General features: G+C 45.3%; 1 protein-coding gene across 1 annotated transcript; it reads left to right on the plus strand.

Annotated features, from left to right (window-relative positions):
• Positions 1–1,418: 1,418 nt before the first annotated feature.
• On the plus strand, positions 1,419–17,904 carry Samd7 (sterile alpha motif domain containing 7). The gene is made up of 7 exons (XM_041658880.1): positions 1,419–1,519; positions 3,111–3,226; positions 3,951–4,029; positions 5,525–6,135; positions 8,187–8,305; positions 12,422–12,532; positions 17,788–17,904. The coding sequence occupies exons 1-7, from the start codon at positions 1,419–1,421 to the stop codon at positions 17,902–17,904; spliced, it is 1,254 nt and encodes a 417-aa protein (XP_041514814.1).
• The last annotated feature ends 298 nt before the right edge of the window (positions 17,905–18,202 follow it).

Consider the following 18,202-nt stretch of genomic DNA (forward strand, 5'->3'; position numbering starts at 1 on the left):
TAGATAGGGGAAGAGGAGAGCTGGGTGCACCTGGGAGGAGTGGAAGGAGGGAAAATGTGGTTGAGATGTATTGTATGAGAGAAGAATATATTTTCAACAACCACAGAGAAACACAAGCGGCCAAAGCCAGGGCTGGGTGACCCGGGTACTTGAATTTCCCATCTGGTCAGATTTCTATCAGAAAAAGAAATTAAAGAAACAATAGCATAGTTAAATGCTGTTACATTTTCAGTTTTCACACACCATACAAATAAATTGTAACTATTTTAAAAATCCAACCAAATGATACACAGAATGAAAAAAATGAAAAAGAAATAAGAATCTCTCCATGAAAATCAGAGCATTTTCAACTTTTCTTTTTTTCTTGCCATGATGAAAATTAAGCCCAGTGCCTCAAGCATGCTGGGAAAATCCCCCCATTTTCTCCTTTGGTCTCAGATGTTTAAGATGATGATTGAGAAAGAAAAAAAACTTAAATGAATGACCTGTTTAACTAGTACTGTTTAATATTTAAAATAATCCCAAGGATGCTAACGGTTAAGAGAGTACAAGGCAGCCAGGCCCCCTTTCACAGCAGTCCATCTCTGGCCAGAGGCTACTGAAGGTAGCATATGCAGACACGTGTTTATATACACACGAATATAATGTGTTCCTTCGTTCTGATTAAACCATCTCAGGCAATCATCCCACACCCGCCCTAATCAGATGTCTTTTCAGTCATTAAGAGGACCTCTCTCCTCCTTTTCTGTTTGAATCTTATCAGCTGTATAGGAATATTTTCCCAAAGACCGAACATCTGGGAGGGCTTGTACACTTCCACTCTGGAAATAGGAAGGATGTAAATAACTTGAAAGAAGAAACTGTATCCCTGGAATCTTACAGGGCTGGTTCCGTATTATTATTGCTTGTGATGTGGTGTGGCATTGCCCTGTGGACTGTAACAAACTCCAGGACACAGTTATAAAACAAGTTCTACAGAAATTATCAGTGACTTCCTTTGGGGGAGTTTTGTAGAGTTGAAGTTTGGTGCAGTTCATCTTCTTAGGCACTGTGAAGAGGTTGTCCTTATGTTTAAGAAAAACTCAAGGAATTCACAAAGTGCAGGCATGGGGACCAGAGTTCAATGACAAGAACCCACATAAAGGCAAAACAAAAGCAGGTGTGCGATTGTAACCCCGGTTCTGGGAAAGCCTAGACAGGAAGTCCCTCGGATTACAGGCCAGCCCCAGGTTCCCAAAGCACAATGGGGGCAATTCTTGGGGAGGAGCCACTACACCTTTGCCTGGAGGGGCAGAGAGAGAGAGAAGAGAGAGAGAGAGAGAGAGAGAGAGAGAGAGAGAGAGAAGAAAATAATTTTCAGTAGGCACTGGTTAATGCACCTGTTTCTTTTTAGAATTCCATCAGAGTCACGAGATCTGATGACAAACCCCATGATGTCTGTGAACCCTTTATTGGCAGCATCAGGACATCAGAGGATCCCACTGATTCCTGCACCATATGGGCCTCCAATTGTGGACAGGTATTTCTCTCCAATATAATAGAGAATCAGAAGAGTAAATGAATTGTCGTCAGAGTTTGGAACAATGCTAGCATTAGCATTAGATGTCAGATTAGACAAAACAACATTGGGGTTAGCTCAGTGGACTGTGCCATGACTCACAGCTCTCTGCTGGTCTTCCCTTCGAAATGTAAGACTCTACTTTCCCTTTGAAGTGGGTTGGACCCACTAACCGATAACACATTTACTTGGACTGTGACAGGCAATATCAAGTGTAAAATCTGCTCGATCAGTCTTCTGAGACTACCACCATAAAACACAAGGACAACATGGTGTAAAGAACAGATGTTCAGGGCTGGAGACAAGGCTCAGCAGTCACAAGCGCTGGCTGCTCTTTCCAGAGGACAGGGTTCAGTTCCCAGCACTCATCTGGCAGCTCACACTGGCCTGTAACTTCAGCCCCAGGGGATGCAACGCCCTGTTCTGGCCTTCCTGACACTACACACATATGGTACCTACTTACATCAAACAAAACATCTATGCACATAATTTTTTTAAGTAAAGATAAAAATAAAAGACACTTAGGTCTCCAGTTCTGGAAATTACAAGTTCAAAATCACATTCCTGCCCAGCCAGTTTCTGGTGAGTCCTACTTCCTGGCCAAGGATGCTGCCTCCTCACCATGTCCTCACATGGCGCCTTCTGTGTGCACATACAGGGTGTCCTCCAGAGTTCCGCTCCTCTCCTTAAGAGAACCAATCCTATCAGATTAAGGCAGCTCCACCCTAAGTCTATAACACCCGGATTGCTTGTCACCTAATCCTTCTTTCAATAGCATGGAAATCTTCAGCATTTTGGTTATACATTCTGGCAATATTCTAGATTCCCTTCTTTGTAATATTTTGGCATTCTGAAGATAAAATAAAACCCAGTATCTGTCCTTGTTCATGGAACGTGAACAATAAATATGTTGCCTCCTGAGGTGGCCAAACATTCATCCTAGATGGCCAATGCCACCAAGGAACCATTAAATATGAACAGACTGTGTGCTCAGAGCATAGTGCCTGTTGTGAGCCCTCTAACCACGGCATTGACTGGAGCGGGTCTCTTCCCAAGACAGCCCTGAGCTATCTTCCTGCTGTGCTTCTTTCTCCTACTCTTCCTCACCATGCTTGTCTGTGACCACAAGAGTTTGGGGCATTCACACTTTAGAGTTCCAAGCAGCTCTTACAAACCCCAGGACCTACGTGAATTGGTTACTTTTGTGTGGCTGTGACCACTACACCTGATTTTGGCTACACTTCTAGAGGATTCTGTCTATCACAGCAGGGAAGGCATGCCACAGCAGAATAATCCACATCATGCTGGGCCCCCAAAGGGAGGACACTCGCCTTCTGCCCACTTTCTCCTTTGATTTCATCAGATTCCCACGAGATCCTGCCCTCAGTAACCCTCTTGAAATGCCCTAGTGAGCCTGTCAAGAAGTGTACTTCAATTTTCTAGATGATTCTGAATTCTATTAACTTAACAATGAACTTAGATCACCACACTAAGTACGAGAAACTTTGTATAATTCCAGCCATAGTCTGCTCATGTCTGTTTTCCCTCCTAGAGATGTCATTGTGGCTCCAGCTGGACCAAGTCAGTTTTGTGTTCCTTCCCAGTCTGGATCCTCTCTTGTTCCCAACGCAAATGTGCTAAACCGGCTGTCGGGTCACTTCTACCCAGGTACGAGAGATGAGTGTGTGGTCCAGTCTGTGGAGCCCCGTGAACGACTGTGGGCTGTTTAAGCGGCTGTTGATGCTCCAATCTGGAGACCTGGGCAGCAACTAAGCCTTCGCAGTTTGTGCACTTGCTTTCTAGATGGTGCTTGTGCATATGGTCTCATAAGTCATAGGGAGAATTTAGCTTTTATTTGGATTTCATTCTGGAGATGCTTGGTACAGTATAGTCAGAATTTATAATAATGTGTTACATAGTTAAAAATTGCTGATGGATCTCAAAAAGTCTACACCATAAAAATAATAAAGCTATGAGATGATGAATATGTTATTATCTTGATCTAACCAATATGTAACCAAATGTAAGCATCTATCAAAGCATCACATTGGACCTTAGAAATATGTATCATTAAACAGGACAAGAAAAGACACATCAAGGAGGTGGCAGCCATCCTCCCATTAGAAGTTTGACAGGAAAATGCCACCAGTCATGAGACTGACAGTTCAAGGAAAAGGCTGAAGCGTGATCTGCTATTGGCCTGGTGCTGTCTATCAGGTTCCAGACAAACAGTAGAAGATTCTATACCATAGTCCACATTCCATTCCAGCTAAGGGTAACTGCAGATCCTGTTTTGACTTATTTTACTATTTCCAAGTGCATACTTCTAATTTGTTTGTGGGATGGGGTGTTCTCTCCCTCCCTCCCTCCCTCTCTCCCTGCCTCCCTTAAGGCTGGGGCATTTTACCACCTGAACCCACAAAGGCAGTGGCCACAAGGAACGAGATGTTCGAGAGACATCATACTGCCAGGTAACTGAATAACATTGTTTGATTTGTCTTCTATTCAGTCCCATGACTTTTTGTTCATCTGAGCTGTCTTAAGTAAATTAAAATAAATGAATTAAAATTAATAAATTATCAACACATATAAATACAATAGAAGTACATAGGGTGTGATGAGGAAGACATGCCCTTTATACACACATGTGCTGATCATTTACAGAAAGCACTTCAGGTGCACTATAGAATAAATTATTCAAGCTTTTAATAATAAACAGAAGGTTAAAAAGCAGACGGTGGGGTCTGGGGATTAAAAAGTTTAGTGAGGATGCTTGCTGCGCAAACAGGAGGACTTGAGGTCAGATCCTCGGCATCCGCATACAAAGCTGGGTGAGACCACACGTGTTTTTAATCCCAGGGCTAGAGGCAGGGATCAGTAACAGAGGATTTCTGGGGTTTTCTGTCCCGTCAGCCTAGCCAAAGCCTGCTGATTTGCCATCTGAGTAAAAGACCTCCCTTGAACAGGATAGTCAGGTGGGAGGACACAGGACAGGGGGACACCCAAGGTCCTCCTACAGTCTCTGCATGCATGTGCACACGTGTTCAGGCACACACCACACAGAACACACGCACATACCTACCCATGCCCATTCCGCACAGCATATTCAGTAGCTTTTCATTGACCCACAATACAAAATCCTGGATGTGATTCCTCTGAATCCCCACAGGCATTTCTGTCTTAAATGGTTTCCGTTCTGCCTGGAGACAGGAGTGAACTCCCCTTCAGATGATGTCATCAAAACCCAGGACATCTCATGTCAACCTAACAAGGTCTTCATCTGTCATGGCCAGCAGCAAATAAAGTACACCCATAATTAACAGAATTCGGCCTCAGGGAGAGGGGAAGGTCCTGGTGGTCACAGGCCAATGGGCGAAGTGAAGTGAGCTGAAGCAGGCCTCCCTTCCTTGCCTGCCCATCCGTGTGCAGTGATCTAGACCCAAGACAAGCACTAACTGCTTGAGTTCCACTAACTATCAGTATGCTGAGAACTAGACACACTATGAAGTTTAGTGTCTGACAAGAAACTACTGGTGCTCCATCATCCCCTCACCCGCTAAGGCTCTGTGCACGACAGGTAAGGCCCACAGCAGAGCTTCAAGCTTGCACTTTGACGGTCGCCCGAAAACTCCAATTTCAGGCCTCCTGCCTCCATCAAACAGGCTTCAGACAAACGCTATAAGCATAGGGACTAGCTTAGGGAAGGCAAGGGCCTCCTAAGACTACATGTCTGGCTTGCTGCCAAGCCTGCCAATCTGAGTTTGATCCCCAGCATACACATAATGGAAGGAGAGGTCCAACCCCATCACCGTTACCCTCTGACCTCCACACACACACAATGGCATGCATGTACTCACCTCTCCATGCTCCAGATAAGTAATAAATGAATAATTAACAAATTACTTTTAAAAATTCGATTTCTAACGATTGTCTGGAGACATGTAAACCATATCGTTTTGTTTTTAGGGCAGAAATGGAAATGTATTCTCTTCACCAGCAAAGGAGGATGGAAAGAGTTAATCCCAAGGGACTGGCTGGCCCAGGGGTACCCCTCTTTTATGGCTTGAGTTGCCTGGGTGGCCCTGCAGGCTTCCAAGGCAGGGGCACACTGCCTGCCAATGATCTGCATTTACACAGAAGCACCTCCAGACACCTTCAGGAAAACCCTATTCTACTGGGGAATAGACCACACTTTACAGAATGCTGGGGCCAGAAATACCGACTCAGGAGAGGCTCAGTTTATCAGAAACCTCTAGAGAGCGACACTGAGAGTTTCAAAAATCAAGCAGAAGAAAAAGACTCAGGCCAGATGCCTGTGGTTCCCTGCAAAGAGGAAGAGGATAGCAAAGACCCGGAAATTGAAGTAGACAACATCCAGAAGTCAAGGGAAACTGATGAGAAGCCAACCTGGGGCCTCGCCAACACCTGCATAGAGCCGCAGCCAAGTCAGACAAAACCCTCTTCCCCAGAAGCCAAGGCTCGGGATGGTGGGAAGGAAAAGCCCTCAGAGCAGGTCTGTGGAGGCCGTGATGAAAAGAATGGGCTTGGTCTGCCGATTTCCATATTGCCTCTGCCAGGTAGGTGTCTGGGATCCAGGGCAGGTCCTCAGCAGCTCCAGGTGACCGGGTCTTCCCATTGCGGAGGAAACTGTGACAGTCATGTGTCATATTTTGGCCTTTATTTTCATTTTCAAACCCTCTGTCTGTCTCTCTCACCTTCATTTTTTTTTAAAAAAGAGGTATTTATTTTTATTTCATGTGCATGAGTCTTTTGCCTGCGTGTGTATAGGGCACCATGCATGTGCAGTGCTTGCAGAGACTGGGAAAAGAGCATTGAATCCTCTGGAACTAGAGCTACAGGAGGTTGTGAGCTGCCTGGGGTCCAAACCCAGGCCTGCTGATAGAGCAGCCAGTGCTCTTAACTGCTGAGCCATCTCTCCAGGCCCTTCCGCCTCTATTTTCTTAACCCTGTTTTAAATGACGTCTTGAAGTCATTTTATTTGGTCACTTCTCATAAGTCATATTAGAAACACTAGTCTTGATATTGCTGTATAATAACCACTTTACACAGATTAAGAAAATAAATATAAGAAACTACAGAGATTTTTAATTAAAATTTTATTTTAGCCAGCTGGTGGTGGCTAATGCCTTTAATCCCAGCACTTGGGAGGCAGAGGCAGGTAGATCTCTGTGAGTTCAAAGCGAGCCTGGTCTTCAAGAGCTAGTTCCAGAACAGGCTCCAAAGTTACAAAGAAACCATGTCTCGAAAAACAAAACAAAACAAAATTTAATTGTGAATTTCTTTAACACAAACTAGAGGTCTATTTTGTTGTGGATTTGGGGGGTTTGCTTTGCTTTTTATTTATTTTTTATGTTTTTTAATTATGTATTTTTTAATATTTATTTATTTTTCTTCATAGTTTTCACTCATATTCTGCCTGCATGTTTGTCTCTGAAGGTGTCACATCCCCTGGAACTGGAGTTGCAGCAGCACTAAGCTGCTATGTGGGTGCTAGGATTTGAACCCTGGTCCTCTGGAAGAGCAGTCAGTGCTCCTAACCACTGAGCCGCCTCTCCAGCCCCCAAGGGCTTTTGTTTTAAAGTACAAATTCTATCTTTCCTGTATCCAAATGTAGAAAAACTGACAAAAGCATGAACTATCAGTTTTGAAAGTATCATAGCAGTACAGAGAAAATCTCACATTGGATAGCTCTCTAGAACTTGTTTGGAAAGAAAATGAAAACACAGAGGTAGGCATGTCTCTGATGGCTCTGTCTTCCTGTCTGTTGCCGTGATAAAACAGTGTGACCAAAAGTGACTTTGGGAAGGAATCTATTCAGGTTACAGTTTTTGGTCACAGGCCACCACCCAGCAAAGTCACAGTAAGAACTCAAGAGAGGAACTTGAAGGTGGTTTGCTTGCTATTCCAGGCAGCGTTGCCTCCAAGGAGGGAATTCACTTCCCCGAGAAGAAATGTGGCAGGCACCATGACGAATACTGTGTGCAGTCTAGCCGAGAAGTTCACAATATGAGATAGCTTTTCTTATTTGGTTCAACACCACCTGCCTTGGCGGTGGTAATGCCCACAGTGGGCTGAGCGCTCCTACATCAAGGAACAATCGAGACAATTCCCCCAGGGAACATCACCCCCCCCCCCCACACACACACACACACAATCTGATCTAGGCAATGCTTCCATTGAGACTCCCTTAGCTGATCTTAGGTTGTGTCAACTTGACAGACACCACACCGACCACTTCACTGTGAAGTTCTCCATTTGGGTTCAGGCCCTGATGGTCACAGGAGACCACATAACATGGTACTGCAGCATTAATATGGAAGACGAAGCTCACGGGGCCTTTCTGTCAGCACCTCAGAGACCACAGAGCAAATCAGCCCCTTGTCTGTTCACCTAGAGTGACATCACTGAAGAGACCTTAAGAGAGGGCAATAAACCTCCTGTCAATGTGTCTGAACATCTTTAGGAAGTTCAAAATCGTCCCAGATAAACGGAACACCTGTGGTGACAGACGTTAGTGAGTTCGTACAGCGAACAGCAATCCTGTGTTCTAAGGGTCTCCTCCTGAACGGAAGCTTCACACCACATAGGACTTTTTCTCACGTTACAGGAGCACAGGCACTGGGTGCACTCAGCGAAGCCTGTTCCTCGGCTGATATTCAGAAGTGGACCGTAGATGACGTCCATGACTTCATCAGAAGCCTGCCAGGGTGCTCAGACTATGCCCAGGTAACTTCGTAATTTTGCGAAATTATGAAAACTTGAAACTATTTAATGTACAATGAGTTTTGTCAAACTTCCTTTTTCCCCTGGAAGGGGAAAATTCCTACTAAAACCCCCATTTTCTGACACTGTTTCTCATTGGAAAGATGTCTATGACTAGTAGACACAGGTACTGGAGAAGCTCTGGGAAGCAACTATTTAGCTTAATTTTCTATCCTTAATTTCCTCTCATGAGAAGGTGACTCGGAGGCTAAATATCCAGAAAGAATGAGAAATATTTACTATAGTGCCTAAATAACAGAAATATGTACTTTGTCCTACAAAAAGACAAAAGGGGTTGAGGAGACAACTCAGTCAGTAGACTGTCGTACAAGCGAAAGGACGCGTATTTTCAGTCCCCAGAACACACGCACATACACACGATATACACACACACACACAAACACACACACACACAAGGGGGGGGGCTCAGCATATAAAAAGCTTACTGTAACAGTGCAAGGACCTGAGGTCTTAGCTCCAGAACACTTAGAACCAGATGCGGTCATGCACATCTATAATCCAGTGTGCCTAAGAAAAGATAGGAGGTAGAGACATGAGAATCCCCAAAATCACGTGAGTGAGACCCTGGCCTACATCATCAAACAAGAAGACTATCTCAAGTATGGTGGGAGCAGAGGACCAACACCCAAGGTTGTCTCTGACCTCTACACATGCATTGCATGGTGTGCACATCACGTTCACACACATGAATATGCCCATACATACATGCCAAAGTCAGGCATACTAGTGCCCGCTTGTAACCTCAGCACTGGGGCTTAGGGTGAAAACAATGGATCCTTGGGGCTTGCTGGGCAACCAGACTAGTCTGCTTGTCAAGTTAGCAGCGAATGGGAAACCCTGTCTCAAATAACAACGTGGATGGTATCTAAGGAATTACATTCAATTATCTTCAGACCTTTATGTGTGTGCACACACATGAGCACAAACACACAAACAAGAAACCAGGAATAATGGCACACAACTGGAATCTCAGCCCTCGAAAGGCTGAGGCAAGAAGATTAAGAATTTGAGGCCATCCTGGGCTGTACAGTAGGGACTTGCCTCAACAAACGAGCAACAAAGAAACAGTCTTGCTCCTACAACAGTATTACCTGTAGGCTATGCTTGATGTAAGTTGTGCTCTTGTGGGCAGACAGAAGTCATCCAAACATCAACATTGTGTGCAACTTGGATATCAGTAGCCCAAGAAAGTCTACCACTCATTTCTAGATGTTTCTCAAATGTATTTAGGATGACCACATTTTGAAGTTTTCTCCCTTTGAGTTGTGACATCAACTACAAGGCCAGCTGCCCTGCTAAGCACCCACTGCTACTCTCTGAGAAATGAGGAGATGCCAATGCATTCTGGGTACACAGCACCAAAAGACTGTTTCCCACACAGTCCTCCCAGGAACCTTTGCCAAAGATGCCTCCTTGGCTTTGATTCACAGCCCCATCCTTTGAAAGCTTTTATTTATCTCCCCGGGACTGGTCAGCGCTCCGCCAGCCACCCTTTTCTCAGTGCTCAACCACCTTGCCAGCCTTGCACAAATGGAGACTTTAGAAGATGCCTGGGGTCAGGTGTGGTGGCGTACACCTGGAATCTCTTCACTGTGAAGCTGAGGCAGAAGGACTGTGAGTTCAAAGCTAGCCTCAGCTACACAGTGGGACCTCCCCCTCATCTGGAACAAACATCCAAACCTTGAGAGAAATAACGCCACATACGGAGCTCAGTCTTTAGTCACACACACTTTGTCAGTGCTGTGCTACTGCTGACTGTTGGGGTGGAGGCGTCACCTCAGTCCCTGGCATCCATTATCCAAAGAGTCTGGGATGTTTGGGGGGGAAGTTCTATCACAGCTCCACCCCCTGAGAGTTGTCTCAGTCCAGACTCCACCTCTGAGAAAGCCCGCCAAATGGTGACCCCCCCCCCCATGATGCTCAAGGCCACTCCCACAGGGTATTTAAACTGCTTCCACTCCCCAGAACAAACACTTGGTCTTCCTTCCCTGTCTCCTCCCTAAGGTGCTGGAAGGCCACCTGGGAGTGCTGGTATCCATTAAACCTGGGCTTTTCCTAATTTGGTTTGCTTTGGTATGATTTGGATTATTGCATCGGTGGAGAGGTTTATCGGGCTACAGAAACTTTTCATCTGGAGGTTTTATTGTAATTTGTTGTTTGTTCTCTAAGAAAAAAAATTTTATCAAAAACCAAAAGTAATAAATTAAATAAAGAGATACAATGAGAAGATTTGTGACTTAACTGTTTAAGGATAACCAGGAAACACTGTAACAGTTTATTCTAAGTAAATATCTAGTTCTGGCATATAAAATATTTGTCTCTAAAAATATCTGAAATTGATTTTAAAAATGTGCACATTTATATTGTAGATTTGGCCCAATCTGCACTAATAAGAAGGATACCCCATGTCTAGCATGCCCAAGCTCTGTGTTCAATCCCCAGTACCCCATAAACTCTAGCGTGGTGGTGCAAACCTGAAACCCCAGTGCTGGGAAAGTAGAAGAAAGAAGATCAAAATGCCAAAACTGCATAGCCAGTTTTGTGGCCAGACTGGGCTTTATGAGACCCTGTCTCAAAACAACAGTAAAAAACAAAAAAGGGTAGCTATTCAGAAGTTTTTATTCTCTAAGTCTGTCACAACCACAAAGGACTGGTCAACATTGCCGAATGTGGCCAGAAATGTAACCAATATAAGCAACTGGGAGAGGACCATGTGTTTGGTACAGCACAGGCTCCTAGAGAACCACAGAGACAGGATTAAGGGGAAGATGAGGAGCCGAATGGCCAGGAAGTGACATGAACACAAGAGTATCAGGCTGCATCTGGTCAGTGGGGCTGTTGGGAAGGAGAGGAGGGCAGGTGTGGAGGTGGAGTGTGTATTGTCATTCCCATCAGCCTGTAGTGCTATGGCAGCCCACTTATGTGTTAATGCAACAGCAAAGAAGAGAGGAGGGAGACTGCAGAAGGGGTCCCGCTGTGAGCCCCTACAGAAGGGATCCCGCTCTGAGCCCCTATAGAAGGGATCCCGCTGTGAGCCCCTACAGAAGGGATCCCGCTGTGATCCCCTACAGAAGGGATCCCGCTGTGAGCCCCTATAGAAGGGGTCCGGCTGTGAGCTCTTACAGGAGGGGTCCCACTGTGATCCCCTACAGAAGGGATTCCCCTGTAAGTCCCTACAGAAGGGATCCCGCTGTGAGCCCCTACAGAAGGGGTCCTGCTATGAGCCCCTACCACAGGGTGGGGTGGGGGCAAGAGAAGGAGCTGCAGCAAACTCTTAGATTAACTAGGGAGGTGGGAAGATGTTAGATCTATCGCTCAGGTTTACAGGAAATTCTACTTACCATTTTCTTTTCCTCTTCTTTCTAAATTGGAAGGTTGTCTGAAAATGCAGGGGAACCCTGTAAGCTCTGAAGTCTGAGGAGAGGGGAGAAGATTTAAAGCTCAGGAGTGAGCCTGGGAGGTTTCTGAGGCAGGGTGAAGCTGGACATTAGGAAGTTAAACCACTATGGTCGGGCACACTTCTTCACATCCACTTCCTTCCCTGCCTGGACATCTACCCTTCTTCAGCAGGCTCCCAGCTTCCGGGAGGAGGGCGTCCTGCTAGAGTCAGAGCAGGATCTGCTAGGAAGCCCTGGTGGGCAGCTCTTCCCTGGGCTCTCCTTGCCTTTGTCCACCATACACTTGGCACTGCATCTGGCTACATGGGGGGCCATGCTGTCTGTGATGGCTTTTTCCCTATCCCTTTACACCACCCATGTTCCCATTTGCTGATTTCCCCAGGACTACATTCACCACGCTGCATCAGGGCTGCACAGTAAGTGAGACACAGATACTGCCCTCAGATAGTTAGCCCAGGTTGAAGTGAGTCCCACAAACGGAACTACTGAGCATTCCAGACATCATGGCACCAGAGCCCAGACAAACCAACAACAAAGAGAGGTTTATACAGCTCTGTGTCACCTTCAAGCGGCCTACTCCAACACCAAACCCTCTGTGTAGAAGACACTGACTTTACTTCAAGACTCGGCAACCAGGCTAATGATTTTTGGGTTTCTTCAGGTATTTAAGGATCATGCAATTGATGGAGAAACACTGCCCCTTCTCACCGAGCAACATCTTCGAGGCACCATGGGGCTGAAACTAGGACCAGCACTAAAAATTCAATCCCAGGTATGGTGACTGCATGCAATTTAGTACACAGCAATGATAGAAGCACAAGAGAAATGGGTCACATTATGGTGTTGTCATACTAATATGTAGAATACTTATTTAATCTCCTCTTTGGCCTTTCCCCTCTGTAACTGAGGATGTGATGGAAGTGAGGAGAGCTGAATGTGGAAGGGTAGGACACACGTCTAGATGTGGCGGGGAGGCGGTATGCGGCTGTGTGCTGGCGTGTGGTTGGCAGGTCTGTCTCGTTATGAAGAGAAACAGGCCTGACCTGCAGCTTTCATAGTGTCAATGACCCCTACAGATTGACAAATTCATCAATGTCAGTGGATACAGAACTGGGAAGAGACACATTGCAACACCTCATTTCTGAATACACCATAAGTAACAGGCACGGTGTATCTCAGGTGTAAATATCCCTAAGAACATAGATAGCAATAAACAGTAATTATAGATAGATAAGGTTTAAAGCAAGTAGCAATGTGCAAATGGATATTTTTCTCCTGCCCACCTGTTTCCAAATACCCGGCAGTTGCTTCCCAAATAATTGACTTGGAGACTTAAATTAATAAATTATAAATTAAATTAATAAATTATAAAAGCTGGACTAATAAACTCAGGCTTATTACCAACTAGCTCTTACATTTTAAGTTAACCCACATGCCTTATTTACACTCTGTCACTTGTTGCTGCCTTTATTAGCATGGTGCATTCATCTCCTGCTCACCTCTCTGTCTGGCTGGTGACTCCTGACTCTGCCCTTCTCCTTCCCATTATCCTTAGTTTGGCCATCCTGCCTATACTTCCTGCCTGGTTACTGCCTAATCAGCGTTTTATTACAGCAATTGGAGTGGCAAATCTTTACAGAGCACAGGAGGATTATTCCACAGAAGCAATGAGATCTAAATATTTATTACTTCCATTTGTCATATAATTTACTTAATTTTAGGCTTATTTAAGTTTTAACGATGGCATGTTTTTAACAACTAGCTTGCAAACTTCCTAAAAAAGAATAAAAAGGCTCTTGAGAGCTGGCTGGGCCAACTCCAGCACCATCAGCTGTCGGTGATGACTTCACAAGCAGATTCCTCTGCTTCTTCTCCCTGCTTCTGCTCTTCCCAAACCAGAGTTACTCACGTGCCATGAAAGGTGACTCTTTATACCTAAGGCAAACCACGCCACTCTTCCGCTGCAAACCTGTGGTAGCTCCCCGGTTTCTTCCGAGTCCAGGGGAAAGTCTAGCATTCACACTCCGTTCAGCAGAGCAGCTCTTGCTTCCCCCACTGCCAGGAGCACCTCCAGGCACCTGCTCTCTTGCTGCTGGGGCTCCTTGAACCCCTTCAGACATATTCTCTGCTAGGGCACTCGTCAGCTCTGGAAAGTCCCTGCCTAGTATCCTCATTCTTGGTCCCCTCATCTTTTGGAAGGTTTTGCTTGTTTGCTTTTGCTTTCTTATTTATTTTGTTGTTGTTAGATTTTGATTCTGCTTTGTTCTGAGACAGGGTCTCACTCTATATCCCAGGCCAGAATCAAAGTCACAGAAAATCTCCTGCCTCAGCCTTCCTGGTGCTGGACTACAGTCTAGAGCTAGCAAGCTTAGTTCTTACCTTCATCTTTGTTCAATTGCATCTCCTCACCAGGTTTCCTCACCTTATTTTTTTTTCTTTTCTTTTCTTTTTTTTTTTTTTTTTTTGGTTTTTCGAGACAGGGTTTCTCTGTGGTTTTGGAGCCTGTCCTGGAACTAGCTATTGTAAACCAGGCTGGTCTCGAACTCACAGAGATCCGCCTGCCTCTGCCTCCCGAGTGCTGGGATTAAAGGCATGCGCCACCATTGCCCGGCTCCTCACCTTATTTAAAGATGCACCCCACCCTCCCAGACTGCTGATGTCTCTCTCTGCTCGTTTTTTCTCATACACTTATACCCCGATCATAAACAGATCTATCGGTCATATGCAGTTTTAATTGTTATTTCCTTCTGTCCCCTTTAGAATGCATGTTTCAGGAGAGAGGGAATCTTTACTCTTTTGTGAGCTCAGAGCATACAGGCTTTACTAACAGATCAATTTCTTTTTTTAAAGAGTGGACTGTCTCAAATGAAACAAAAAGCCAGCAATTGGTGTGCAGCTAAATTTATGCATGCCTGCCTGTGTTTGCCAGAAATATTTACATCAGAAACTAGAACTTCAGAATGTCCTTTCAGGGCTGGAGAGATGGCTTGGTTGGTAAAATGTCACTACATGAGCTTGAAGAACTGAGTTTAGGTCCTCAGCACTCATGGGAAAACCAAAACACTGGGCACGGTGGCATGTACCTGTAACCCTAGGGTGGCAGAAAACAAAATCACTGGACATGATGGCATGTACCTGCAACCCTAGTGTGGCAGAAAGCAAAATCACTAGGCATGGTGACATGTACCTGTAACCTTAGTGTGGCAGAAAACAAAATCACTGGGCACGGTGACATGTACCTGTAACCCTAGGGTGGCAGAAAACAAAATCACTGGGCACGGTGACATGTACCTGTAACCCTAGGGTGGCAGAAAACAAAATCACTGGGCACGGTGACATGTACCTGTAACCCTAGTGTGGCAGAAAGCAAAATCACTGGGCACGGTGGCATGTACCTGTAACCCTAGTGTGGCAGAAAGCAAAATCACTGGGCACGGTGGCATGTACCTGTAACCCTAGTGTGGCAGAAAGCAAAATCACTGAACAGGGTGGCATGTACCTGTAACCCTAGTGTGGCAGAAAACAAAATCACTGGACATGATGGCATGTACCTGCAACCCTAGTGTGGCAGAAAACAAAATCACTGGGCACGGTGGCATGTACCTGTAACCCTAGTGTGGCAGAAAACAAAATCACTGGGGCACAGGGGCATGTACTTGCAATCCTAGGGTGATGGAGGAAGGCCATTGGCTAATAAAGAAACCTCCTTGGCCCATTTGATAGGCCAACCTTTAGGTGGGTGGAGTAAAGAGAACAGAATGCTGGGAGGAAGAGGAAGTGAGCTCAGACGCCATAGCTCTGCTCTCTGGGGCAGACGCGATGAAGTTCCAACCCAGGATGGACGTAGGCTAGAATCTCCAAGTAAGCGCACCTCGGTGCTACACACATTAATAGAAATGGGCCAGGCAGTGTTTAAATGAATACAGTTTGTGTGTTGTTATTTTGGGGCATAAGCTAGCCAGGCAGCCAGGAGCCGGGTGGCAGGAACGCCAGCCCGCAGCTCCTTCAACACTAGGGTGGCAGAAGGCAGAGGCCCAGAAGCACACTTGCCACCTGGACTTAGCAAACCCACCACAGCTTCAGTGAGAGGCTTTCAGTGAAATATAAGGCAGGAAGCAACAGAGGAAGACAGCATGGACCTCTGGCCTTCACACACACACCCTCATATACATGAACATGTGCACATAAACACACACACATGAACATGTACACATACACACAAACATGTACACATAAACACACATGAACATGTACACATACACACACACGAACATGTACACATACACACACACGAACATGTACACATACACACACGCGAACATGTACACATGAACACACACGAACATGTACACATACACACACACGAACATGTACACATACACACACATGAACATGTACACATACACACACGCGAACATGTACACATACACACACGCGAACATGCACACATACACACACGCGAACATGTACACATACACACACACGAACATGTACACATACACACACGCAAACATGTACACATACACACACACGAACATGTACACATACACACACGTGAACATGTACACATACACACACGCGAACATGTACACATACACACACACGAACATGTACACATAAATCCACACATGATAAACATGTACACATAAACACACACATGATAAACACGTACACATATATACACAACCCCCACACACTTTTAAAAGAAAAAATATCCTGCCACTATCATTTTTGCTTGTCTAAAATTTTTAGGATATGGAAGTTCTTTATTTTTAATTCTATGTAAATAGGTTCTATTTCTACACGTGGCATCCTGTATGTGCCTAGTGCCCATGGGAACCAGAACAGAGCACCAGATCTCCTGGAACTGGAGTTACAGACTCTTGTGAGTTGCCTTGTAGGTCTGAGATTTGAACTCGGGTCCTCTAGGAGAGCAACGAGTGCCCTAAGCCCCCAGCCATCTCTCCGGGCTGGAAGCTATTTAGCAGAGCACGAAAGCACCCAGCTGTTATTCCAGGATTTAGGACACTTGAGGCAAAAAGGCAATGAGTTTAAGTCCAGCCTCAAAATAAAAAGAAAGAAAGGGCTTCTGCTGTGAACACCTCCACACCTCACGTCTTTGCCAGGATTCTGTTGTGGGCTTTTTGTTTGCTTGATTCTTTTAACTTTTCATTTTAGAATAATTTTAGAGGTAGTGAAGTTGTAAAAATAAGACAGAAAGTTTACCCTGCTCGCCCAGTGTCAACACAACATCTACCATAACAGGATTCTTTTCATCGGAACTAAGAACTGACACGGATAACAGTGTGGAACCATTTTTCAGAGATTTCTTTTTCCTTTAATAAGAACAGTATCTCTCTTGACATACTTACAGACAGTTTATGGATCAGTTCTGCTGGACTTTGATTTGCTGTTGTTCCTTTCTGGGTCCCCAAGTGGTATCTTTTCCTCCCTGAAACCCAGCAGAGTGTTAGATCCCAGGTACCATCTGCCAACTGGGGAAGACCCCATCAGTAGCAGTTGTCAATCAAAGGAGACAGTATGAAGTTCTTGTCACTGGGAACCAAAGTAGCAGAGATGGAAGGCTCTGGGGATTCAGAGGACAAACAAGCAAAAGTTTGCCATTGACTAAGATAATAAGGTCTAGGTACCCAAGAGGGAAATCGAGGGCAATCCCCATGATCTTGGACATTAACAAGAGTAAAGAACCACCCTGCTGCCAGGAAGGAATCCTAGAGGATGGGTCTGAGCTGGGCATGCAAGGGAAGAAGCAGAGAAACCACAGCAGGACCAGAGAAGAAACGGAAATTTGGAGCCAGTAGACACCCAGTTTACAGCTGTAAATATCCCATGACTCTAAAAACCAAACAAGGCCTACCGCATACCAGAAGCGTGACCTCCTCCATCTATATAGATGTCCTGTGTGTGAAATTACCTCAGCCTTCCTCCCCCACCCCCCATGGTTAGTGCAGGGTTAGTTATCAAAAGAATTCAGACTTAATTACTATAATTATTTTGTCTTCAAAGGTATCTCAGCATGTGGGAAGTACGTTCTGTAAGAAAATTCCTCCACTCCCCACCCATGCAAGGCGAACACCTGATCATCCAGCAGACGCATCCCCTCCTGTGGCTATTGACCCCTAGAGTGATGTGTTGAGCGCTCCTTCTTCCCCGGATATAATGATTCCTACAAGAGCTGAGCAAGACAGTTGGAGAAATTAAAAATACTCAGAGACAAATAAGTCACTCCCAGCTGTCTAGAGTTGCAGATGTTACCAGCGATGTGTGACAGCTTCCTGTGGCCAAGTGGGGGACATGGAGAGGAAGCCCATGCTCCTAGCATTGTCTTGGGAGGATTTCACCCAACAGGCTTCTTTCCTGCCGAGATGAAGCAAGCAAGCACCAAGGTTCTGGAGAATTGTCCTTAGAAGAAAATGCTAAA

The sequence above is a fragment of the Microtus oregoni genome, unplaced genomic scaffold, assembly GCF_018167655.1.
Source record: "Microtus oregoni isolate MIOR12 unplaced genomic scaffold, Mior012 000010F_ref0000083, whole genome shotgun sequence".
Lineage (NCBI taxonomy): Eukaryota > Metazoa > Chordata > Mammalia > Rodentia > Cricetidae > Microtus > Microtus oregoni.

What these genes read in the sequence shown, in the direction of transcription:
- Samd7 (XM_041658880.1), top strand. Translation starts at nt 1,419, where the DNA reads ATGACAAACCCCATGATGTCTGTGAACCCTTTATTGGCAGCATCAGGA. An exon ending in GTCGGGTCACTTCTACCCAG is followed by an intron (nt 3,227 to 3,950) that starts GTACGAGAGATG and finishes GCCTCCCTTAAG; the next exon opens with GCTGGGGCATTTTACCACCT. An exon ending in CACTAAAAATTCAATCCCAG is followed by an intron (nt 12,533 to 17,787) that starts GTATGGTGACTG and finishes TTGTCTTCAAAG; the next exon opens with GTATCTCAGCATGTGGGAAG.